The 25,273-nt window shown below is 35.8% G+C and overlaps 4 protein-coding genes across 6 annotated transcripts in view; all 4 read left to right on the top strand.

The window, feature by feature from the left end:
- Positions 1-669: 669 nt before the first annotated feature.
- Positions 670-4,298, top strand: LOC101892954 (ankyrin repeat domain-containing protein 54). Its single transcript, XM_059125975.1, has 2 exons — positions 670-1,989; positions 4,097-4,298. Exon 1 carries the CDS (start codon positions 903-905, stop codon positions 1,848-1,850), a length of 948 nt encoding a protein of 315 aa, XP_058981958.1. The 5' UTR covers positions 670-902; the 3' UTR covers positions 1,851-1,989; positions 4,097-4,298.
- Positions 4,299-7,007: 2,709 nt separating this feature from the next.
- Positions 7,008-10,128, top strand: LOC101892780 (uncharacterized). Of its 2 annotated transcripts, XM_011292716.3 has the most exons (5): positions 7,008-7,143; positions 7,209-7,273; positions 7,338-7,517; positions 7,581-7,667; positions 9,834-10,128. In XM_011292716.3, the coding sequence occupies exons 2-5, from the start codon at positions 7,235-7,237 to the stop codon at positions 9,882-9,884; spliced, it is 357 nt and encodes a 118-aa protein (XP_011291018.1). In that variant the 5' UTR covers positions 7,008-7,143; positions 7,209-7,234; the 3' UTR covers positions 9,885-10,128. The 2 variants fall into 2 exon arrangements, with proteins under 2 accessions (XP_011291018.1, XP_005179898.1); XM_005179841.4 differs by having other exon boundaries at positions 7,027-7,273.
- A 34-nt stretch (positions 10,129-10,162) lies between these two features.
- Positions 10,163-10,600, top strand: LOC101895469 (uncharacterized). The gene is made up of 2 exons (XM_005179859.3): positions 10,163-10,306; positions 10,370-10,600. The coding sequence occupies exons 1-2, from the start codon at positions 10,163-10,165 to the stop codon at positions 10,481-10,483; spliced, it is 258 nt and encodes an 85-aa protein (XP_005179916.2). The 3' UTR covers positions 10,484-10,600.
- A 2,226-nt stretch (positions 10,601-12,826) lies between these two features.
- The window catches only part of LOC101895300 (voltage-dependent calcium channel subunit alpha-2/delta-3), a 71,551-nt gene continuing 59,104 nt past the window's right edge, over positions 12,827-25,273 (top strand). Inside the window, exons 1-4 of one of the 2 annotated variants that reach the window (XM_011292715.3) lie at positions 12,827-14,050; positions 14,126-14,207; positions 21,383-21,487; positions 21,633-21,900. In XM_011292715.3, the coding sequence (XP_011291017.2) occupies positions 13,929-14,050; positions 14,126-14,207; positions 21,383-21,487; positions 21,633-21,900 (577 nt within the window). In that variant the 5' untranslated portion in view covers positions 12,827-13,928. The remainder of the gene's footprint in view (positions 14,051-14,125; positions 14,208-21,382; positions 21,488-21,632; positions 21,901-25,273) is intronic. The other variant, XM_020035500.2, reaches the window with a different exon arrangement.

Below are 25,273 nucleotides of genomic sequence, written 5' to 3'. Positions count from 1 at the left end.
ACCTTTGCCAAATTTTATTATCAAAATACCAGTTCTGCTCATTTTTTGCTCAATGGGTCAGTTAATAAGCCGAATTTTTGTTTTTAGAGAAGCCCTCATACAAGAGCTGCACTTGTCATGCGGTGTCAACGGCGGTACCACCTGCCGCACATCACGCATAACGGAACTTATTGAGAGGCGAGTTCGGTACTACTTTACTACCATGAACGATTTTTCCTTTCTTATAGAAGAATGGTAGAAGAATACAGGTAGATGCATTAAGGCTTGGGAACATTGATATGTCAAAAAATTTTAAATGTATTTTCAAATATAAGTGGATTTTTATATGTTTTCTTTTACGAAATCATTCGTATGTTATTATAATACGAGTTTTTCAACAATTTTTACCAATTTAAATAATTTTTCATTCAACATTTTCAATTCCAAAATTGGTTTGACAGTTCATTTTTCCAACAGCTGTGTCGATGAGTCTACTTATATTCTTCTATCATGATTGGAACAGAGCAATAAAAGAGATTTATTCGTGAATACCACTAATGTTTTTAATCCAAATGCTAACGATGTAAACGTTGCTTTAATCACTGCGTACGGGTGTACGGTATAAATAATCGATTTTGTCCACATTTAGTCGATTTATCGATTGTTCGAGTGCGAATGATGAAAAAAACAAAATGAATAAATAGAAAAAACAAGGAAGCGAAAAAGAGAAGAAAACACAAAATACACAAAACAAATCCAATTTTCTTTTATCGAGGGCTGCAAAGTTTTTTGATATTTTTTCTTTATCCGCACGAGAAATAAACAATAAATTGCCTAGCCGCAGGACACAATAAAAAAACCTCAAAATTAAGCAATACCGCAATCCAGCACAATCTATTGACGAGGCCGACCACGGCAACGGCATGGCTGACTCAGGTGTTGACACAAGTAATGATAGCAACGATGGAGTTACAGCTAGTGCGAGTATTATGATAACACCGCCACCGCCAATAATGCCGCCCACACCAACATCGTCGCCAAATACACATGAGTGGCCCACAATCAATCCTAATGCATTCCATCTAAATTCGGAAGAGCATTTTGCGTTTCCTACCTTGCCACCACTGCCGTTGAACTCATCTTCATCGCAGTCTTCGGACTTTATGTCCAGCATCATCCATCCCAGCACCCTGCCCTCCAGCAGTCACAATTTCAAAATGCGTCCCCGCACTTGTATCAAGAGCAAATTGCGATTCAGTTATAATAATATCTTCGCTGAGTCCGCCGGACGGAAATTACGTTACGCTGCCTGTACCAACAACATAGAACTGCTGACAAAGGTCCTGGAGGCAGGCGCCCTGCCCAATGCTGCGGACGAATACAAACGTAGTCCGTTGCATTTGGCCGCCTGCCGTGGTTACATACAAATAGTCCAACAATTGTTGAAATTTGGAGCAAATCCCAATGTGGTCGATTCGCTGGGCAACACACCGCTCCATTTGGCTGTAATATCTGCAAGTTCAAATAACTTCAACGTAGTCGTACGTGTGCTACTGCAGGGTGGCGCCAGCGTGCATATGTACGACCGCAGTGGCAAGACTCCCTTAGAATTGGCCGAGGCAAAACTACGATTGCTGCGTACACGCTATGAGAATCCCACACCGGAAACCAGTAAAATTCTCGAAGATATGTGTATGTTGACGGCACTCATCTTAAGATATATGGCAAAGCAGCAACGTGAATTAGAAGATCTCTCAAATCTGGAGAAACGTCTGCAAGATCTGAGCACCCGCGACGATCAGGAGCAGGTGGTTTCTCAGACGGCCGATGAGCTGTTGGCCAGCATTGAAAGTCTGTCAATAAACAAATAAAGAGTAATTTGTTAAGAAAAGAAGGATATATGATTTGCGGGTAAAAATTAGCTGGTTTGGAGTAGACATTGGAGTAGAATTATACAGAATGAATGGAATTAAAGATGCCGATAAATTATACTCGCAAATTGTCGTAATTGTAAGTATCAACAAAGTGCAAAAATATTGTTACATATCCGAGGCTATTTTTGGTTGTGCTGGGTGGTTGTAATTTTATTGTAAATAGCTAATAACTCGTATTTCGCAGTACTAGAATTCGCAAACCACACTGGCGTTGCACAGCTAACCACAGGCCAAAGAATTTTTTATACCCTACACCAAAAGGGGGTCAGGGTATTATGTCTTTGTGCATTTGTTTGTAACAGGCAAAAGGAAAAGAGATAGACCCATAGTTCCTTTTGATGATCTGCATAGAATCACATTCTGAGTCGATTTATGCATGTCCGTCCGTCCGTCTGTCCATGTATTTTTGTAAACAAAGTACAGGTCGCATTTATTGCCCGATCCAGATGAAATTCTGCACAGATCATTTGTTTGGCCCAAGGACGAACCCTATTGAAATTGGAGATATTCGGTCAAAATTTAGATATAGCTATATATGAACTTTAAATTATAATTATAATCATAGCGTGTATGATTGAATTATTCCATAAAAACTTTTAATTGTTATGTGGAGCTCTACTAAATTAGCAAAGTGGTGTAGGGTATCATAAAGTCGGCCCCGCCCGACTTTAAGACTTTCTTTACTGGTTTTTAAATAATAAGGTCAGATTTATAGGTAATGTGCCGCGTTTAACCCAATCGTTGCTTTTGATTTTTATACCTAAATATTCGTCGTAGACCCCATATGTATTCTGATCAGCATAAAATTCTGTGTCGATTTAACGATGTCCGTCTGTCTGTTGAAATCACGATACAGCCCACATTATTGGACGTAGAGCTTCAAAATTTGACAGAACTATTTGTATTGTGTCTAGGATGGTTGGAAATGAGAATAAGATATATAGGTATAAGTTTTGGTATAACCCCCATGTAAACGTACCTCCCGATATTCGGTATTTTGATGATATTGGTCATTTTTTTCCACGGATTTGTTTAAAAATTGGTATTTGTAGGTCATAATGGGTTCTAGCTCCTGACGATCAGCTATTCTAATAAGCTACGAGAAGGTATTTTCATAGACGACGAGAAAGTCTGTCCATACGCACCGAAAAGGTATTCTTATAGAAGACGAGTCGGACATTTCATGGAAGTCCGGAAGTTCTTCTCATAGAAGACTAGAAGGTCTTCGTCTAGAAGAGGAGAAGGTTTTCTCTTAAAAGAGGAGAAGGTCTTTTCATAGATTACGTAATAGCCTTCTCATTCTCATAGGCGACGAAAAGGCCTTCTTATAGAAGAAGAGTGCGACTATTTATGGAAGTCGGGAAGGTCTTATACAGTGTGAGATAAAAATACTGCAACAAAGTCAAACGACATAATTTATACATTTTTTTAATTTTATTGAATGAAATCAAATTTAGGAAATAGCATAAAATTTTAGAATAAGTTTAGATTTGTTCGAATTGGTCACCTTTGCCACTAATTATGGCCTTCAAACGGCCAATGAAACCATCACACGCTGCCCGAATGTTATTCTGCGGTATTTTGTCCCATTTCCGGCTAAGCACTTGCTTGAGGTGATCGACACTTTGGTATTTTTAAGTGCCAACCTTGCTTTCCAAAATACTCCAGACACAATAGTCCAACGGATTGGCATCAGCAGATTTTGGTGCCCATTGTGCGCTGGAAATGAACCGATTAACCTCATTTTGGGCGGCGCTTGCTGAATGCGATGGTGCTGAGTCCTGTTGGAATGTCCAAGGTCTGAGACCAAAATGTTTGCGTGCCCAATGCTTTAATACCCCCAGAATATTTTCGAGATAATATTCTGATGCCTATTCATACGAGCGGAGAGCGACCATCGGCGGTTATAGCGGCCCACACCATCACTATGGCCGGCGCTTGCGTTCTGGTGGCCAACTGAAGGTGCACATTTTCGATTTTCCCTTCATGATATCGAAAAAAAATGAAAAACTTGCAGGTTCTGGAACAGCCATTTTTAATCTGAAAGGTGGACACATCCTCAGTGTTGTGTTTTGTAGTTCTTGCAAAAGGGTTTTAGCTCAGTAATATACCACTAAATTATTTTCATTGTTTCGGATAAACGATTTATCATTTAATAATTAACGTCAATTTTTTTCTTTCAGATTGTTTTTGTTTCCTAATTTGGCTGCCGTATAATATGTCGTCTGGATGAAAATAGTTATAGCAACTACCACAATTGGACAAAGAAATCGGAGTTTTGTTTAAAGAAGAAAAGAATACTTGACTACATCTCTATTCGTTCTTTTTCCTTTCAGACGATGTAATTTGAATTCTTAAGATTATTTTAATACATATATATATATATATATATATATATATATATATATATATATATATATATATATATATATATATATATATATATATATATATATATATATATATATACATTTTTTTTAGTTTTTAAGTGACATTTGTTCTATACCAGAAACAATCAAATCGATCCTACACCAAGAAAGAAATATCTATTGAGTTTTCCTTTATATGATTGTTATGTAATAGATTCCCAATAGGTGGTATGTAAATTATAAAAAAAACTTGTTTATGTTTCAATTTAACCAAATTAATAAAATGGAAAAAAAACTATTCTTAAAAATCCAAAACCAAAATGTTAAAACAAATTGGCAGTATACACATACATAAAATGAAAGATCTATGAAATGATTAAAACTATGATTATCAGACGGATAATACAATTTTCATTTGAATTGAATATAACTGTAACTAAACAATCATCATGTATCTATCTATTTGTGGAAACCACTTAACGTTTTATTCTTATGTTCAGTTTTGTAGTTCATAAATACTTAACATAATGCTTATGTATTTATGTAATATATATATATATATATATATATGAAGAAAATGCATACATACATACATCCTGTATTCGTCAATAACAGAAACACACATTCATAATGCATTCATATGTACATGAATATTAGTTTGAAATATCTACATTGTATGTAAAACATTTCGACAATTGGATTCTTGCAACCATATCTTCAACTTTCCCACAAACTATTTCGACGAGTTACATAATTATATTATATAATTTATATGATGTGGTTACAAGACATCAAAACCTCCCGAAAGCATTATGTTTATCGATCGACGTTAATATGTTTTAGACGATTTCTCATTAAAGAGAAATTTATATATATTAAAATAAAATCTTTAAATATGTATGTGTGTCTATAATTAAAAACAAAAAAAAAATACTTAAATGAACAAACAGATATTTCTATAAAATATAACAAACGTGAAATCCAATTCAATCTATGAGTGTGAAAATAAAGGCATTTGCCATTATTATAATCATAAATGAAGCTGTGTTTTATTGAAAATGTTGTAGCTAGTGTCAAGAATCGGAGGGCGTTTCTGTAATATTTTAACGGAGATTGTTACTGATTGAATTACCTTGAAAAAATTTAGGAATTTATAAAGATGAACAGATTAGTTTGCTTCAAAAGTTAGGAATATAAATTAAAAGAATTTTTAATTCTATTGAATGAAAGCAAAAATGTCGGAAATAGCATCAAATTTTAGAATAAGTTTAGATTTGTTCGAATTATCTGTACACATGAACTTTTAAGGGTTTAAGCTTTTTAGAAAACATAATAATCATGGCTTCATTTTACCTGAAGGCGGACCGTTCCAAATTTTGTCACATTTTTTATTTTTATCCCATCATGGTACCATAACCAAAGATTCATATTGATATCTGCACTGAAAGTATCTTTGACCGCTGTTCCAATACGACTTCGACCACTGTGCTTTGGCACGAAATATAGGGCTTCAACGGCCAATGAAACTGTCACATGCTGCCCGAATGTTGCTCTGCGGTACTTTGGCCCATTCCCGGCGAAGCGCTTGCTCGAGGTGATCGACGCTTTGGTATTTTTTAGTGCCAACTTTGCTTTCCAAAATACTCTAGATACAATAGTCCAAAGTATTGGAATCCGGAGATTTTGGTGGCCATGGTGCGCTGGAAATGAAGCGTGCAGATTGCGATGGTGCTGAGTCCTGCTGAAATGTCCAAGGTCTGTGGCCAAAATGTTTGTGTGCCCGAGGCTTTAATACACCCTCCAGAATATTTTCGTGATAGTATTCGTAATTTATGCTGATGCTACGGTCGATTAATACGAGCGGAGAGCCACCATCGGCTGTTATGGCGTCCCACACCATCACCAGGCCGGTGCTAAAGTTCTGGTGGCCAAACGAAGGTGCACATTTTCAGCTGACCTCTTTGGCAAATAAACACGACAACGAATGTTTCCTCATTGGAGAAACTCAAATTCGGCAGTTCACCACTTTCGGCCAAGCAAAGCAACTCTTTAGCTCCTTTCCTTTTATTTTCTTTCTGTTGCGGTGGAAGTTCTTGCACTTTTTGGAATTTCAATGCCTTTACCCCGAGCTCATTTTTTAATATTTGACGAATGCAATATGGCGATATGTTCAGCTCACGAGCTATTTTTCGGACACTGCGACGCGGGTTTCGATCAAGTCGCTTCTTTACTTTTTCCATTTTTGCTGATGTTACTACCAGTATCACTGTAACGAGCGATGGTACGAGACACAAAAGATTTATTCAAATTTAAATGTTGGAGTGCTCTAGAGTGGCTTAGATATGACAGCAGTCTGGAGTTGGTTGCAGTTTTTTCATCTCACCCTGTATATGGGGGCTATAGCTATATCTGAACCGATTTACACTAAATTTGAAGTACTTGCTTCCTATTTAGAAAAATGTTATACATATGGTGCACAATAAAATTGAAATCGGACGAAGATATATATGGGAGCTAAATCTAAAATTTGGACCGATTCTCCTCGATTTCTTTTCATTTTGTCATCATTTATTTTTGGTACCTGTTTACAATACATAGATAAACATTAGCAGAGCGGCATTTATTTCCATCAAGGAGTATTTTTAGAAATACAAGTGAGTTTACTTTTAATCGTATAAACGTGATATTAAGCAATTCTCTAAAGCAACAAAATTACTTGTTACTGTTTCCCATTGTTCCTTTTTAGTGAATATTTGCCTTGAACTAGCTCATTCTGGGACGACACTGCTCTTTGGGCTTTATTGTGTTCTAAATTTTTTTGGGAATACCCTGGTTAAATAAATTACTTAGCCGATTATCCAGTATAATCCGATGTCTTGAAATATAGTGAACATCTCATTCAATAATATTTAACATTCATTTGCAGCCCTACACAAAAATTCCCCCAGTAAAATGTCAAAAATTCAAAAAATAACCACCGAAGATTGGACGGTAAGCTCGTTTAGCATTTAATTCTTATGGAAGCCATTATGTTTGTATTTGTCTTCCTATTAAGGACCTACCTCTTCACACGGTACTTTTTGAGTGGCTTAACAAGAATGTTGCAATTCCGTCGGACCTAAGCAAATTTATCGCTTATATTGCCATGTTTATAATTCTCTGGTACACAATAGTATGGACGACAAGATTTGTTATTAGTATTATATGGCCACTATTCCTAATTACCACAGCTATTGTAAGTGTAACATTGCTGTCGCCTTATTTTCGAATGTTTATTTATGTTTGTCTTATGTTACAGGTTGTATTTCGAGTGCTGCAATACTATGATTTAGATGAACTGATAGATCTAATAAAGCATTCGTGTGCCTACGCTGCGGATACATTTGTAAGCCTTTTGTTCTAATTTATTGAAGTTCAAAATTTACACTTTTAGATAGAGATGAAAAAACATGGAAATATTATTCGGTTGAGTTTCTTCTGAAAGACCCATTGGGCCCAGTCCTTACTTAGGCCAAAACAGCATGTAATGAAATGAAAAGAAAATGAGAGAAAACCTTGCCAACTTCTCGAAAACATTCGGTAACATAGCCAAGGCGATCAAAAACAAGTTAAAAAGTATCTCTAGGTTTACCCGACAGATGTATAGATGGAAATATTGCAATGTTCGATTATACGATTATATTGTTGACCTTCTATGCAGGATCTGAAGTAATGGGTCAATATTGTACATTTCGTATCAGACTTAAACATATATGATATAAATATTTCGACGTGGCAGGTTTGAACTTTATTTGGTAACTTCCTTTACTTTATATGAGAATATGTGATAATTTTTATAAAAGTAAAAATGTGCGTGAGGTACCAAGTATAGTCGACCGAAGCATTCCATTTTCATACTTCATATAATACAGATAAATATATCAGAGTGAAAGAATACAAGTAAATCGAATCTTTATATCACATTTTATGTGAATTCATAAATTCCGTATTTATATTAGGTTTCTGGTTGAAAGCAATATTTAGAAATAACAGGTTGTAAAGATAAAAGTATTGACAACTGTGCTAAATTTTGGGTGAGGCACCAGAAGGATCTTTTGTTAACAAAAATGTTTGTATGTGTAAAATTTTAAAAATATTGAACCCCATGTGGTGGAGGTACCAGAAGAAATCGTATGATCTATATCATCTTTATAATAGATGTTGATGGAAATATTGCAATATACCAAGACTGAATGGAATCGCGTTTCGCGTTTTATGATCTTCATGGATATTAAAAATTTTGACCCGTTGTGGGGAGGTACCAGAAGGAGTAGACCATATATATATTATCTTCCCACCAGACCTTGGGCTAATAAAAATATTGTGATATGTCTAATTTGAGAAGAGAACTGGATGCTTCTTTAGGATTTTATGTTCGTTTTGTTTATTCAAACTTTCACCCTTTGTGGGGGAGGTACCAGAAGAAGTATTCCGATCTCTACCATCATTATAACACATCTTGTGTTGATGGAAATATTCAGATGTGCCAAGTCTAAATGGAATTGGATGGTAATATCGCGCTTTATGAGCTTAATGGATATTCAACATTTCGACCTTTTGTGGGAGAGGTACCAAAAGAAGTGGACCGATGTATTCCATTTTTGTCCCAGACCTTGGGTTAATAAATTATTATTAATACAATTATTTTATAAGAGTTGTAATTATTTACCCTTTGTGGGGGAGCTGCTTTATGGAGTGGATCGATATTGTCCATTTTCGCACCTGACGTAGCACTGACGAAAATATTAGGATTTGCAACGTGGGAGCAAAATCGGATTATCCTTTCTCTTTCTGTGCAATTTTTTTTTTTTTTTGAAAATTTCGACCTTTTGTGGGTGTGGTACCAGAAGGCGTAGACCTTGGGTTAATAAAACAAATGGGATGTGTGAAATTTGAAGACAATCGGACTCTAACATCACATTTTATAAGAGTTGTAATTATTGAAAATTTTGACCATTTGTGGAGGAAATAGTTGATTGAGTGGACTGATTATTGCCTATTTTCGCACCTGACGTAGCACTGACACAGATATTAGGAAATTCAAAGTAGGAGTAAAATTGGATTATTATCCTGTGGAGGAGGTAGCAGAAGGAATGGACCGATATTGCCCATCTCCGAACTCGATCTAAGTTTGACAATAATATTACGATGTACCAAGTTTGGTTCAAATTGGACACTCTCTTCGAGAGTTATCGTGCGCACCAGCCAGCCAGACAGACGGACGGATGGGCATGGCTAGATCGACTCCAAATATCCTAAAATGGATTTGGTCCAAAGAGACCTAGGGTCTAAAACCGTTATTTCGATGACGCACGTTTTGGGCGTATCAAGTGATATATACCTTCTGTAGCCATATGGCTGAGGGTATAAAAACAATTAATGAAAAAAAATGCATACCAAGGGCACTTGCACGAGAGATTGAATTACATCGGTGGGATTCAAAGTGTTTGTTGGGATATTTTTTCTTATTATTAAATACATATTTAAATTATGTGTAATTTTTTTTTTCTAGGTAACGGCCATGGCGAAGACGTTAGAAGTGATTTTAAAATTCTTTGAATGAATGGATTTAATTTCAAACTACTATCCGAACTGCACAAATGAGTTGGAGCCAAAAAGACATATGCTTCCTATTCTTTTATGCCATTAATAAGTACCTAAAATTATGTTTTTATAATGTATTTTTTTTTTAAATTATATTGATGTATATATATATATTTTTGTAAATTTGTTCAGTGTACATTGGAAATGTCTAAATTTTTGCATTGTAAATAAAATTTCCTTACCAAAATTTTACAAATACGAAATTCAACGTTTTTTTTTTGTCTTACATAAAATTAAATGAAAGTTAGAGAAAGAATGCCGGTCGCTGTGCGCCTTGTTGAAGTGTTGACACTTGTTACGCTGTTGGGCATATTGACAGGATTTTCAATTTTTATTGTTATTGCACAAAGACTTGTGTTTTTGTTGTTGCTATTATTAACGGTAAGTTTGTAAGCATTTCGTGTTAAATAAATATAAACTTAAGTTGTTATTATTGTGTTACAGCCATTGACATTTGTTATTCATTGTTTATTGAGTATATCGGAGAAAATTTTAGTTGGATCGTTAACTGGCCTTTTGAGTGTAACGAATAATGTTGGAGGACATAATGTGGATTAGCAAATGGCCTTGCAAATACTGTTACCGATTTAAAACCTAACAATTTAATCTCAAAGATCTGTAAAATAAAACAAGAAATTGTCCAGGGTGGGTAGTTTCAATTTCAGAACTAATTAACGTTTAACTTGTTGATTCTGTTTAACACTGCTAGAAAGTCGGCCAGAAGACAGATTTCATCTATACAGGGTAGGATAAAAAACTGCAACAAAGTCAAACGCCATAATCTTTACATTTTGTTTTAAATTTTATTGAATGAAAAATGTCAGAAATAGCATTAAATTTAAGAATAAGTTTAGATTTGTTCGAATTGGTCACCTTTGGCACGAATTATGGCCTTCAAATGGTGAATGAAACCGTCACATGCTGCCCGAATGTTGCTCAGCGGTATTTTGGCCCATTCCCGGCGAAGTGTTTGCTTGAGGTGATCGACACTTTGGTATTTTTTAGTGCCAACAAGCGCCAGACATGGTGATGGTGTGGGTCGCCATAACAATCGATGGTCACTCTCCGCTTGTATTATTCGACCTTGGCATCAGAATAAATGCCGAATATTATCGCGAAAATATTCTGGAGGTTGTATTAAAGCCTCGTATTTTGGCCGCAGGCCTTGGACATTGCAACAGGACTCAGCACGCGCCACCCAAGAATGGTTGCAAAATGAGGTTCCTCGCTTCATTTCCAGCGCACAATGGCCACCAAAATCTCCGGATACCAATCCGTTGGACTATTGTGTCTGGAGTATTTTGGAAAGCAAGGTTGGCACTAAAAAAAAAACCAAAGTGTCGATCACCTCAAGCAAGCGCTTCGCCGGGAATGGGCCAAAATAATGCAGATCAACATTCGGGCAGCGTGTGATGGTTTCATTGGCCGTTTGAAGGCCATAATTCGGCATAATTCATTATGGCGTTTGACTTTTTTGCAGTTTTTATACCCTCCACCATATATATTCTTGATCAGCATAAAATTCTATGTCGATGTCCGTCCGTCTATACGTCTGTGGAAATCGCTCTAGCTTCCGAACGAATTGAAGTAGATTGATAAAATTTTGCTCAAATGAATGTTATGTCTGCGAGACTTTTGGTATTGACAATGAGCCATGAAGCTCCACGTTTTGGTATAGCCCCCATATAACGGTACCTCCCGTTATTCGGTATTTCGATGATTTTATCGACATTTTTCACCGGAATAGTTTCAAATTTTGTATTTGATGTTCGGAGTGGATACTACAGCCTATGACAGAAAATTGTCTGTGCAGGTTCACGTCTTCGTATAGCCCCCATATAATGGTATTTTTGATTATAGCGAAATTATTCACAGATTTTTTTCCGAGTTTCGCATTTGGATATTGTATTGGCTTATGACAAAAGTTACCTATGCAGGTCCATGTCGTTCGTACATTCGGTATTTTTAAGATTTTAACAGAATTTTTAACGGATTTTATTCTTTTTGAGAATTGCCAAATTCGTTCCAAATGGTGGAGGGTATTCAAAGTTCGGCCCGGCCGAACTTACAGCCTTTTTACTGGTTTGATATCATAAAGGGAAAAATGTAGAGCTGCATATTATTATTTGAAATTAGATTACCTTGATAACATTAGGTGTGTCTGGTTACTTTTCCAGCAGGAATTGTCCAGCAACTTCTTTCTGAGAGAAAAGATAGTTTTATTCTCTTTTGCAAGGAAAATGCGAAAAGTAAACAGACGGTATTCCTGCAGAAGCTTGCAACTAATCAGCTGATTTGTCAAAACAAACCAATTTGTCCCCCATAAGGAGAATTACAGCAAAAGAGACAATACTAATTTTACAAGTTTTTTAAATAAAAATGTTGGAAATAGTCTTTTATTTTCATACTACATATTAACATTTACGTTTTTCACATTTTGTAAAGTTTTTCTCCAAAAACTATTAGTCTTGCTAATTCCAAAAAAATATTTTCAAATTGAAAGCACAAAAATAAATAAACAAACAATAGAAAACATCTGATTGAATGTCGATGAATGAGAAGAAGAAGAGTTGCAAGTGATTGCAAGAAGAAATTTGTCCAGCAAGAATTTGCAAACTCTCACTGAAAGAACTGTCAAAATTTCTCTCTCCAACCGCTCTCTTTTGCAAAACTTTTGGGTTAACAGACGACTTCCAGTAAAAATTTGTAACAATTGTTACAAACTTTAGGGTAACCAGACGCACCTATTGTACCATGTTTAAGTACAAAAGACCGACGGACATCCATAAATCGACTTAAAATGTAATTTTATTTAGAACTGTAATAAAAAGACATAAGACGTCATTTTAATCCCAGCATGTTCGACCTTTCCTTATAGGCCCACATAACTAACGGTAAAAAGAAAATCGTACTTCATACTTTGTCAACTGTGTGTATAAAAAAATGCGGAATTACTTTTACGTTGCACATGACCACTAGCAATTGCACAAACACACTCGCATAAAAATCTAAACCTACATACGTATGTACCCACATACATTTACAATTGTACAATACAATGCCGGTGACCTACTTTTTGGCAGGAAATCTTCTAGCGGCAATGTATGAATGTCACATTTTCAAGTTCAGCATAAACAACGACGGCAACAAATACAAATACAACAACAGCAACATGCTTTGTGCCATTAACCGGAGAGCAAACTGTTGAATATTGCACGAAGTCAACGGTCGCGAGCGCCGCCATTCATGCTCGAGCATTACAAAACGCCAAGAACAACAACAACGAATATAGCGGCAGAATTTCGTCAATGAAATCAGACATAAACAATGCAACTGAGCAGACGCCAACTTGTGTTTATATTTATGCCATAGCCCACCCGCACCACCATCAAACGAAGCAAAACAACCACCTGTTGGCCAACATCAAATGCCGCTACATGTGTCGCCTGGACAAATGTAAACATAAACAATTCCATCTGGCATGCGTTGGCTAAGGATGGCTTCTGCGCACAGCACCGCCAGAAGAGTTCAGCAATTGAGTTCTCCATGTCGCACTGGAGGTCTCTGTTGGATGCATGTAAGACAAACGATGAACTCATCGTTGCGTTGTAATTTTGACTGAATTGTCAAAAAACTCCAGTATAGATACAAGAAAAGTCCATTTTCAGTGGCAGCAGAAAGAAAATTTTAACTCGAAACAGAAACGGGAAAAAGAAAATTCCAGCAAACGGAGGAAAAATATGTTCAATATTTTGATAAAATACACAGTGAATTAGATTTGTTGGAAAACTAATCGGGCCGAATATTGAAAATTCACAATGAAAATACTCGAATGAAAGTTGGAAAAACCAAAATTGCAAAAGAAAAACGGAAAATCGGTATCGTCGAATTTTGTTTTCTAAATTGAATCCATGTCATCTTCTCGAATAAATTTGTGCAGTGTTATTTAATAAAAGAATCTCTTCTATTTAGAAAAAAAGAAAAAATAAATATTCTTAGCAAAATGTTGCTAAGAAAATTCCATTTCACATTTCTGTGGAAAATTCTTTGCTTTTCTATGTTTGTGCTCTGGCCCAAAAATGGTGTCAACCTAGTGGCGTCTGCTGAAAAAATCAATTATAATGTGTAAGGATTACGGAATTACGGTCTCAATTACTTTCCAAATATTTAATCGAAATTTATTTCCCATTCTATTTCCAGAGCTCATTCGTGGGCCGATAAATTGGGCATGGAATTATTCCATTTGGGTGATTTCATTACACGCCGCAAAGAGGTCCAAGAGGTAAGTAGACCAGGAACTGTATGTGGGCAAACACTCACACAAACACACACACACTCGTCTAATCCACACAGAAAAGTGTGTCATGTGTATGTGTATGGGAATGCAGGGGGAACACAATGCGGTATTGCTTCTGAGACAGCCAGTCAGTCAGCCAGTCGGTTGTTCATTCGACCACTTGGAACATAAATTTATTGATTTTTTTTTTTGCCAGAAATAAAATGAATGTCAATGCAAGCGCGTCTGTGAATATGGAAAATAGAAATGAAATCTAGGCTAAATGTGCATTTAAAAATAAACGGAATGTTAGAGAAAATGCGGATTATTGCCCGTTAAAAGTGTTTTTGCATATGTTTATACATAGTGAAGCACATATGTGTATGTGTGCCACAATCATATGGCTTGCATGCATTTGAATGTGCAATGTCAGAAATAGAAAAAAATAAAACAAAAATATTTAAAAAGTAGTTGGCTGTTAACCGTATATTCCATTTTGACACCACATCTTATATGGGCAAAAATGTGAAAGAAATGTGTGAAGTTTGAAAAAATCAGCAAGCTAAAAAGCAGTAAGTTCGGCCGGGCCGAACTTTGAATACTCCCCACCATTTGGAATGAAGTTGGAAAATTTCAAAAAATAAACTCCTTAAAAAATTATGTTAAAATTTTAGAAATACCGAATATAGGCATTGCTTGTCATAAGCCTTGAAATAAACGGTGAATAATGTAGCTAAAATCATTAAAATATCGTATATAGGGAGGTACCGTTATATGGGGGCTATTCGAAGTCGTGGACCTGCACAAACAATTTTCTGTCTTAGGGTGTAGTATCCATTACGAACTTCAAATGCCAAATTTGAAACAATTACGGTTAATAATGTCGCTAAAATCATCAAAATACCGCATATAGGGAGGTACAGTTATATCGGAGCTGTGCGAAGACTTGGACCTGCTTAGACAGGCTGTAGCATCCATTACGAACTTCAAATACGACATCTCAAACAATTTCGGTGGGTATTGCACCTAATATCGTTAAAATACCGAATATCGGGAGGTACTGATATATGGGTCCTATACGAAGACGTGGATCTACATAGACAATTTTCTGTCACAGACTGTAGTCCCAATACGATCTCTAAATACGTAATTTGAAACAATTCCGGTGAAAAATGTCGCTAAAATCATCAAAATACCGAATATCGGGAGGTACCGTTATATGGAGGCTATACGAAGACGTGGACCTGCACAGACAATTTTCTGTCATAGGCTGTAGTCCATTACGAACTTCAAGTACCAAATTTGAAACAATTCCGGTGAAAAATGTCGCTAAAATCATCAAAATATCGAATATCGGGATGTACCGCTTTATGGGGGCTATACCAAAAATAGACCTATATGGCCAATTTTCAATACCAAAATTCCTATAGACATAATATAAATTTGAGTAGAATTTTTTCAATCTACTTCATTTCGTTCGGAAGCTAGAGTGACTTCGACAGACGGAGAGACGGATAGCCGGACAGACGGACTGACAGAGATAAATCGACATAGAATTTTATTCTGATCACGAATAGATGTCCTTATGGGGTCTAAAATGTATATTTCGAGGCGTTGCAAACGGAATTACAAATTTAATATACATTCCATACTATGGTGGACGGTATAAAAACTGCAACAAAGTCAAACGCCATAACTTTTATTACACCCAACACCACAAGGTGGTCAGGGTATTATGTCTTTGTGCATTTGTTTGTAACAGGCAAAAGGAAACGAGATAGACACATAGTTCCTTTTGATAATCTGCATAGAATCACATTCTGAGTCGATTTATGCATATCCGTCTGTCCATCCGTCCGTCCGTCTGTCCATGTATTTTTGTAAACAAAGTACAGTTCGCATTTATTGCCCTATCCAGATGAAATTTTGCACAAATCATTTGTTTGGCTCAAGGACGAAACTTATTGAAATTGGAGATAATCGGTCAACATTTAGATATAGCTCCCGATTTGTCTTTTATTGTGCACCAAACGTGTAATATCAGTCCGAATAGTATGGAATTTTGCAAGTACGATCAGATTGGACCTGAAAATAAGTATGCCAAATTTGATCGAAATCGGTTCAGATATGGCTATAGCTCCCATATATATTTTTCATCCGATTTGTTATTTTTGTCCTCCGCAGCCGTAATATGCACTCTGTAACAACAGTATTTGGGGAAATATATCAAATACAGCTCAGAAACACATTTCCTAAATTTTATCGAGATCGGTTCAGATTTGGATATAGCTCCCATATATAACTTCGTCCGATTTACCTTTTATTGCGCACCAAATGTGTAATATTTGCACAAATTGGATGAAATTTGGCACTTACGACCGAATTGAGTCTAGAAGTTAGTATGTCAAATTTGGTGAAGATCGTTTCAGATATAGCTATAGCTCCCATATATACTGTTCATACGATTTGTTATATTTGTTACCCACAGCCGTAGTATGCACTCTGTAACAACGATATTCAGGGAAATATATCAAATACAGTTCAGAAATATCTTTGCCAAATTTTATCGAGATCGGTTCCGATTTGGATATAGCTCCCACAATTATTTTTATCCGATTTCAAATTAATTGTGCACCAAATGGGCAATACCAGTCCGAATTTAAAAGATACAAATGCTTCGGCATATTTAGTCCTTTGAAATTTAAATTATAATTATAATCACAGCGTGTATGATTGAATTCTCCCATAAAAACTTTTTATGCGGAGCTCTACTAAATTAGTAAAGTGGTGTAGGGTATCATAAAGTCGGGCCCGCCCGACTTTAAGACTTTCTTTACTGTTTTTTTTTTTTAATTTTATCGTATGAATGCAAAAAAAAAAAAAAGATCGGAAATAGAATCAAATTTTAGAATAAGTTTAGATTTGTTTGTATTGGTCACCTTTGGCACGAATTATGGCTGCCCGAATTTTGCTCTGTGGTATTTTGGTCCATTCCCGGCGAAGCTCTTGCTTGAGGTGATCGATAATTTGGTATTTTTTAGTGCCAACCTTGTTTTCTAAAATACTCCATACACAATAGGCCAACGGATTGATATCCGGAGATTTTGGTGGCCATTGTGCGCTGGAAATGAAGCGAGGAACCTCATTTTGTAACCATTCTTGGGTGGCGCGTGCTGAGTGCGATGATGCTGTTGGTCTGCGGCCCAAAGGTTTGCGTGGCCAAGGCTGTAATACACCCTCCAGAATAATTTCGCGATAATATTCGGCATTTATTCTGATGCCACGGTCGATTAATACGAACGGAGAGCGAACATCGGCTGTTATGGCGACCCACACCACACCATCACCATGGGCGGCGCTTGAGTTCTGGTGGCCAACCGAAGGTGCACATTTTCAGCTGACCTCTTTGGCAAGTAAACACGATCACTTTGTTTGTTTACAAACTGCTGGACGACGAATGTTTTTTCATCGGAGAAAACCAAATTCGACAGTTCACCACTTTCGGCCAAGCGAAGCAACTCTTTAGCTCTTTTGAGTTTATTTTCTTTTAGTTGCGGTGTAAGTTCTTGCACTTTTTGGAATTTCAATCAGCTCATTTTTAAATATTTGCCGAATGGAATATTGTGATATGTTCAGCTGACGAGCCATTTTTGGGCCACTGCGACGCGGGTTTCGATCAAGTCGCTTCTTTACTCTTCGAACCATTTCTGCTGAGGTTGCTGTTTTTTTTTGCGTTTTTTTTTTGGGGGTACGAGCCACAAAAGATTTATTCACATTTAAATGCTGGTGTGCTCTAACGATAGCCACCTGTGTTTTTCCAGCGAAATATAAAGAAATCACGTTTGAATTCCATCACGAATGATTTTTTTCTGGAAAATTCTCACCAAAATGCTTTTGTTCACTCGTAAACAATATAATAAGCTATCACTGGAATAATTATAACAGCTGTCGAACGAGTGGCTTAGAAATGCCAGCAGTCTGAAGTTGGTTGCAGTTTTTTCATCTCACCCTATACAGGTCGACGATATCGTATAGCCCCCATATAAGGTGCCCCCGATATTGTTTTTTTTTTTTTTTTTTATATAAATATAACTATGTGCGACGCACAGTGGGGTGAGATGTTTAAAACGAAGGTTAATTCAGGGTAGCATTTTATAGCTTTGAAATTTTACACAGACCCCTAGCATGTTTGGTATTAAAAATGGGATATATCGGTTCACGTTTCGGTATGGTTCTCATATAGCGTTATTTCCTGACTTTTGGTATTGTGAATGTTTTTATCACAATTTTTAACCAAACCATGTGTAATTCGACATTTAGGGTTCTAAGTAGATATAATCTCTCCTTGCTAAAAATTTATAAGATTACTTCACTATTTGATTTTGGCCTCATATTACTGTACCTTCTAATTTTCAGTACTTTTAAAGTTTCGACCACAATTTTAGAATGACTCAATGCACAATTTTGTAAAGATAACGGTTCTTCCAAATTTCAGATATTTTTAGGGTATATTGATATATGGATACAGAGTGAATGAGAAAAGAAACCCAACCGACTGGTTTGGCTGTAGATTCAATTCTGATTTTTATTTAAAAGTATATTCCTTAAGTACTTCTGAAACTAATCTATCTTAACCTAATCGCAGCCACACAATCATTCTTATCTATTCTAATACTGAATGGAGAACATTGCAGGGCTGCTTGTCATTTCATTCAAGTGGTCTTGTGCATCTGCTGAGCGCATTGATATCTGTGCGTGTGGGTCATAGCCTTTATTATCTCACACATTATCGTATGCGTCAGCGTACAAGATAATTTTAGACTATTTATTGTTTATTGCTAGATTTTCCCAGCGCCTCAACCGCACTCAAAAGTATGTACAAAGTATTTTGTACACAGAGGATATATCATTTGATACGGACAAAAGGTGCCTCGTCAAAATAACGGTTTTAGACCCAAGGTCTCTTTGGACCAAATCCGTTTAAGGATATTTGGAGTCGATCTAGATCGAGCTCGGAGGTGGGCAACATCCAACTTTGTACAAACTTTGCAAAACCCAATATCGATATCAGTTCTACGTTAGGTGCGAAAATGGGCAATATCGGTCCACACCAACATGTACCTTCCACACAAAGGGTGACAATTTGGAATAATTATAACTCTTATAAAATGAGCAATAAGCCTCCGATTCTCTTTAATTTTCGCACATCACAATATTTCTACTAACAAAATATGTGGTGTGAAAATGAAATATATCGGTCCATTCCTTCTGGTACCTCCCCCACAAAGGGTCAAAATTTTTAATAATTATGTCTCTTATAATTTGCGAAATATGCATCCGATTCTCTTCAAATTTCACACATCATAATATTTCTATCAAAACATAATCTGATGTGAAGATGAATTATATCAGACCACTTCTTCTGGTACCTCCTCCACAATGGGTCAAAATTTTGTATAACTATGATGGTCATAAAATTCGAAATAAGCATCCGATTATTTTCAAATTTAGAACATCCCAATATTTCGAAATCGAAAAGTAAAGAAGCGACTTGGTCGAAACCCGCGTCGCAGTTTCCGAAAAATGGCTCGTGAGGTGAAAATATCGTAATATTCCATTCGCCAAATATTGAAAAATGAGTTAGGGGTAAAACCATTGAAATTCCAAAAAGTGCAAGAACTTACACCGCAACAGAAAGAAAATAGAATCAAAAGAGCTTTCGCTTTGCGAAAGTGGTGATCTGCCGAATTTGGTTTTCTCCGATGAGAAAAGATTCGTTGTCCTGCAGTTTATAAACAAATAAAATTATCGTGTTTACTTGCCAAAGAGGTCAGCTGAAAATGTGAACCTTCGGTTGGCCACCAGAATTCAAGCTCCGTTCATGGTGATGATGTGAGTCGCCATAACAGCCGATGGTCGCTCTCGGCTCGTAACAATCGTCCGTGGTATCAGAATAAATGCCGAATATTATAGCGAAAATATTCTGAAGGGTGTATTAAAGCGTTGGGCACGCAAACATTTTTGCCGCAGACCTCGGGCATTCCAACAGGACTCAGCACCATCGCACTCAGCACGCGCCACCCAAGAATAATTACACAATGATGTTCCTCGTTTCATTTCCAGCGTACAATGGCCACCAAAATCTCCGGATACCAATACGTTGGACTATTGTGTCTGGAGTATTTTAGAAAGCAAGGTTGGCACCAAAAAAAAAAAAATTCGTTGTGTCGATCACCTCAAGCAAGCGCTTTGCCGGGAATGGGCCAAAATACCGTAGAGCAACATTCGGACAGCGTGTGATGGTTTCATTGGCCGTTTGAAGGCGATAATTCATGCCAAAGGTGACCAATTCGAACAAATCTAAACTTATTCTAAAATTTGATGCCATTTCCGACATTTTTTACTTTCATTCAATAAAATTAAAAAAAAAAACACAAATAAAAAAGCTGTAAGTTCGGCCGGGCCGAACTTTTGGAATGAATTTGGCAATTCTCAAAAACAATAAAATCCGTTAAAAATTCTGTAAAAATCTTAAAAATACCGAATGTAGCTGTTATATTAGGGTCTATACGACGACATGGACCTGCATAGGTAACATTTGTCATAAGCTATTACAATATTCAAAAGCGAAAAAAATCGGTAACAATGTATCTAAAATCATCAAAATACCGAATATCGGGAGGTACCGTTATATGGGGCTATACGAAGACGTGGACCGGCACAGACAATTTTCTGTCTCAGGCTGTTGTATCCATTACGAACTTCAAATACGAAACTCGAAACAATTCCAGTGAATAATGTCGCTAATATCATCAAAATATCGAATCAAGGGAGGTACCGTTGTATGGAGGGGCTATACTAAGACGTGGACGTGCACAGACAATATTCCGTCATAAGTTGTAGTACCCATTACGAACTTCAAATACAAATTTTGATGCAACTTGATCTGCCTGCAGACAGAAGACAGATTGGTGCAAAATTTTACCTTCCTATCTTTACAGGGCTAAATCGTCTTAGAATTTTGCGCTGATCAAGAATATATATACTTTGTTGGGTCTAATATTATTATTTCGATGAGTTACAAACGGAATGACGAACTTAATATATCCTCCATATTATGTATGGTGGAGGGTTTAAAAATCCATTTTATTCTAATTATTGTTTTATTTTTCTCTTTACAGAGTTTCAAACAGGCCCAAGTTGTTTCCAGATCTGGATCGAAAATTGTTGAAAACATGGCCAGTGAAGTGAAAACAATGATGGAATTAAAAATAAGTGCCGTTCGCGTAAGTCGGAATGTTTTCGAGAACTGATGGCATTGATGGCAACAATGGCATTCAATACCATTAAGAATATATTTTATTATTTATGCTCATAATTAATAATCGCCAAAATTAATAATGTTTTGAAACTTTTCTTGAATTCATTCAGCGCATTATGGATACCGCCGAAAATACTGCCTTAACATATCAAATGGAAAAACCCAACAAATATTTTTCATATTATAATTCGAAAGAAATGATTGAGCCACACGAACCGGTACCCACGGAACCGCCCCGCGATCTGGAAGATGCGGGCGGGCCAAAAATTTTCATAACACCTAAAACGATTGTTCTAACACCGAAAGAGGAATTCTTTAATACACCCGTTAATATGAGTGTCAGCTCAGTGCATGTGCCGACGAATGTTTACGATAGAGGTTCGAGTTATTTGTTGTTTTATTTTTCGTTTTTTTTGTGTTTCGATTGTCGTCACCGAGAGTTACTACTAACACGTTAAAAATTAGATGAAAACTATTTTGAAAAACAAAAGTACACTAGTTTTTGGGGAAAAGAGAAAAAAAAAATTAATTTTTGTAAAAAATTAGGCCCATAATCGTAGATTCTTAGGAACGTTTTTAATAAGTTTTTTGTTTTGTATGGAATGTTTTTTTTAATTGTTTATAGGGACTTTGAAGCTTTTAAACTTGCCCTTCATAATAATATTCCTTCAATTACATTGTAGAATTTTATTATTGACTCTTTTGAATTTTTAAGACTATTTTTCATGGACTTTCAAAGTTTTTCCTACCGAATTTTTAAGAATATTTGTTCAAGGACATGCAAGTCATTTATCGTGAAAATTATCTGGATATTTTTTAATGAATTCCGAAATTATTTAATTTTGAAATATATTCTTTAAATAAATATATATTTTATATAGACTTCCAAAACTCTAACAAAGGAGTTTTACGAATATTTTTGAGTCATTTTTCATCCTTTAGTTGTGGACCTTTTTTAAGACTCTTAAGCCTTTAATCTATGACCTCTATAGAATATTTTTCAATTACATCCAACTTCTTAGGTATGGACTTCTTAAAGATTTTGGGGGAGATCCAAACATCTAGACTTTGACTTCGAGGACTTCCAATCCTTTAATAGTCGACAATTTTCATATATTTTTCAAGGGCTTGCAATGATGAATTTTTCAAAAATACTTTTGAGGACTTTCATGCATTAAATTGTAGAGACTTTAGGGATTATTTAAGAATCTAATAAGCCTTGAGCCTTACAGCTTTAAATAATGTTTTTAAGCTCTTCCAAGATTTTTAATCGTGGACTTACAGGTAGTTGTTTTACGAACATTGAAGCCTTAGTTTTCAAGTCTTAAGATACGTACGTTTTCAAATTATTTTTAAAGACTTCCCAATTTTAAATTCTGGGCCACTTAGGAAGATAATTTGAAAGACTTTGATCGAGATTTTTTATGAATATCTTTCAAACTTTAAATCGGGGATTTTTTAATTTCTCAACGCCTACTTTGCATTTTATACAAATGCCATATAGTTATGGGGCGAACATTGATATCCTTCCATTTTTATGCTTCAATTTTGAGCACGCGGTCGCTTTTTTATACCCTCAGCCATATGACTACAGAGGATATATATAATATGATACGGCCTAAATGTGTCTAGTCGAAATAACGGTTTTATACCCTACGTCTCTTTGGACAAAATCCGTTTCAACATTTGGAGTTGATCTAGTGATGTCTGCCCGTCCATCCGTCTGTCTGTCTGGCTGGCTGGTGCGCACGATAAGTATCCGATTTGATCCGAAGTTGGTACATCGTAATATTATTGTCAAACTAAGATCGAGTTCGGAGATGGGCACTATCGGTCCACTCCTTCTGGTACCTCCCACACAAAATGTCGAAATTTTCAAAGAAAACAATTTATTGCACAGAAAGAGAAAGGATAATCCGAATTTGCTCCGTCTTTGCGAATCCTAATATTTTCGTCAATACTAGGTCAGGTGCAATAATTTTTAACATAGGTCCACTCCATCAGGTACCTCTCGCACACAGGGTCAAAATTTTGAAAAATTACAACTTACGAAGAGAAAGCCATTGTACATTAAATGGCCAATATCAGTCCAAATGATCTGAATTTTGGCACATCCATCCGAATTCTGTCTAGAAGCAAGTATATCAAACTTGGAGAAAATCGGTTCAGATATAGCTATAGCTCCCACATATGTATGTTTCATCCGATTTGGGGTTTTAAATCCGCCACATTCGCAATATCAACCCACAACAATAATCTTCCGTACAAAATATCGGATACAACTCAGAAATAAGCGTTTCAAATTATATCAAGATCGGTTCAGATTTAGTTATAGCTCCCATATAAATCTTTATACGATTTCAGGTTTTTTGTGCACCAAATGGCTAATATCAGCCAAAATGGACTGAATTTTGGCACTTCTTGCCGAATTCAGCCTAAAAGCATATACTTCGAATTTGGTGAAAATAGGTTCAGATATAGCTATAGCTCCCATATATATGTTTCATCCGATTTGGGGTTTTAAGTCCCTCACATTTGCAATATGCACCCAAAAAAAGGTATTTGGTACCAGATATCAGATACAGCCCAGAAATGCATCTGTGAAATTTTATCAAGATCGGTTCACATTTGAATATAGCTCCCATATATATGCTCAACCGATTTCGGGTTAATTGTACACTAAATGCCAAATATCAGTCCAAATGACCTGAATTTTGCTACATCCGATCGAATTCATTGTAGAAGCAAGTACATCAAATTTGGAGAAAATCGGTTCAGATATAGATATAGCTCCCATATATATATTCATCCGATTTGGGGTTTTAAGTCCCTCACATTCGCAATATGCACTGCACAACAATAATCTTCGGTACAAGAAATCAGATATAGCTCAGAAATAAGTGTTTCAAATTTTGTCAAGATCGGTTCAGATTTGGTTATAGCTCCCATATATATCTTTATCCGATTTCAGGTTTTTTGTGCACCATATGGCTAATATCAATCCAAAATGACCTGAATTTTTCAGATATATATATATATATATATATATATATATATATATATATATATATATATATATATATATTTATAGCAATATATATACTCTATATAGCAATATTATTTGGTTTAGAGTTGTTGAGAGCTCTAACTAAATAAGCATAGTGGTGTAGGGTATCATATAGTCGGTCTCGCCCGACTTTTGACCTTTCCTTACTGGCTTATGACTTGGACAGGACTTTTAAGTAATTTTTGTGCAGGGATTTTCAAGTATTCTAGGATTTCCAAGTAATCGTGCATTTCTATGAATGTTTTTATATATCTAAGGGAGGAATATTATGTAAGGTACATTACAGCAGATATAGCGAATTAAAAAAAATAATTTTTCAGGACTAGACGAATTTTTTTATTTTTTTTCTTAAGACTTAAATTATGATAAAATACCTCCCCTGAAATTCCCAAATCCCAGAGATAACTAAATGTCTTCTCTTTCAAGCAATAATTTTTGTATGCTATATATTAGTTAGTTCTCCATTGTAGTAGACATTAGTCTTCAACTTAATATAAACTAGTGTACTTATATATTGAAAAAAAAAAAAAACAAAAAGTTACATACTAACATACATACACAAAATTTGTTTTTTATTTCCTATTTTCTTTTCAAAATATGCACCGCTTTTGGCAGTTACATTTTTTTTTGATTTTTTTTCGAAAAGCACCTATTAATTAACTACAACTGATTCATATCCGATAA

Source organism: Musca domestica, unplaced genomic scaffold (genome assembly GCF_030504385.1).
Source record: "Musca domestica strain aabys unplaced genomic scaffold, Musca_domestica.polishedcontigs.V.1.1 36, whole genome shotgun sequence".
Classification (NCBI taxonomy): Eukaryota; Metazoa; Arthropoda; class Insecta; order Diptera; family Muscidae; genus Musca; species Musca domestica.
Note: the sequence above shows the minus strand (reverse complement) of the source record. Positions and strands in the feature narration are given on the sequence as shown.

Bases quoted from the DNA above. Each gene is read 5' to 3' on its own strand.
- LOC101892954 (XM_059125975.1), top strand. From the start codon at position 903: ATGGCTGACTCAGGTGTTGACACAAGTAATGATAGCAACGATGGAGTT.
- LOC101895469 (XM_005179859.3), top strand. From the start codon at position 10,163: ATGAAAGTTAGAGAAAGAATGCCGGTCGCTGTGCGCCTTGTTGAAGTG. The intron at 10,307-10,369 runs GTAAGTTTGTAA...ATTGTGTTACAG, and splicing joins TGTTGTTGCTATTATTAACG to CCATTGACATTTGTTATTCA.
- LOC101892780 (XM_011292716.3), top strand. From the start codon at position 7,235: ATGTCAAAAATTCAAAAAATAACCACCGAAGATTGGACG. The intron at 7,274-7,337 runs GTAAGCTCGTTT...CTTCCTATTAAG, and splicing joins TAACCACCGAAGATTGGACG to GACCTACCTCTTCACACGGT. The intron at 7,668-9,833 runs GTAAGCCTTTTG...TTTTTTTTCTAG, and splicing joins CCTACGCTGCGGATACATTT to GTAACGGCCATGGCGAAGAC.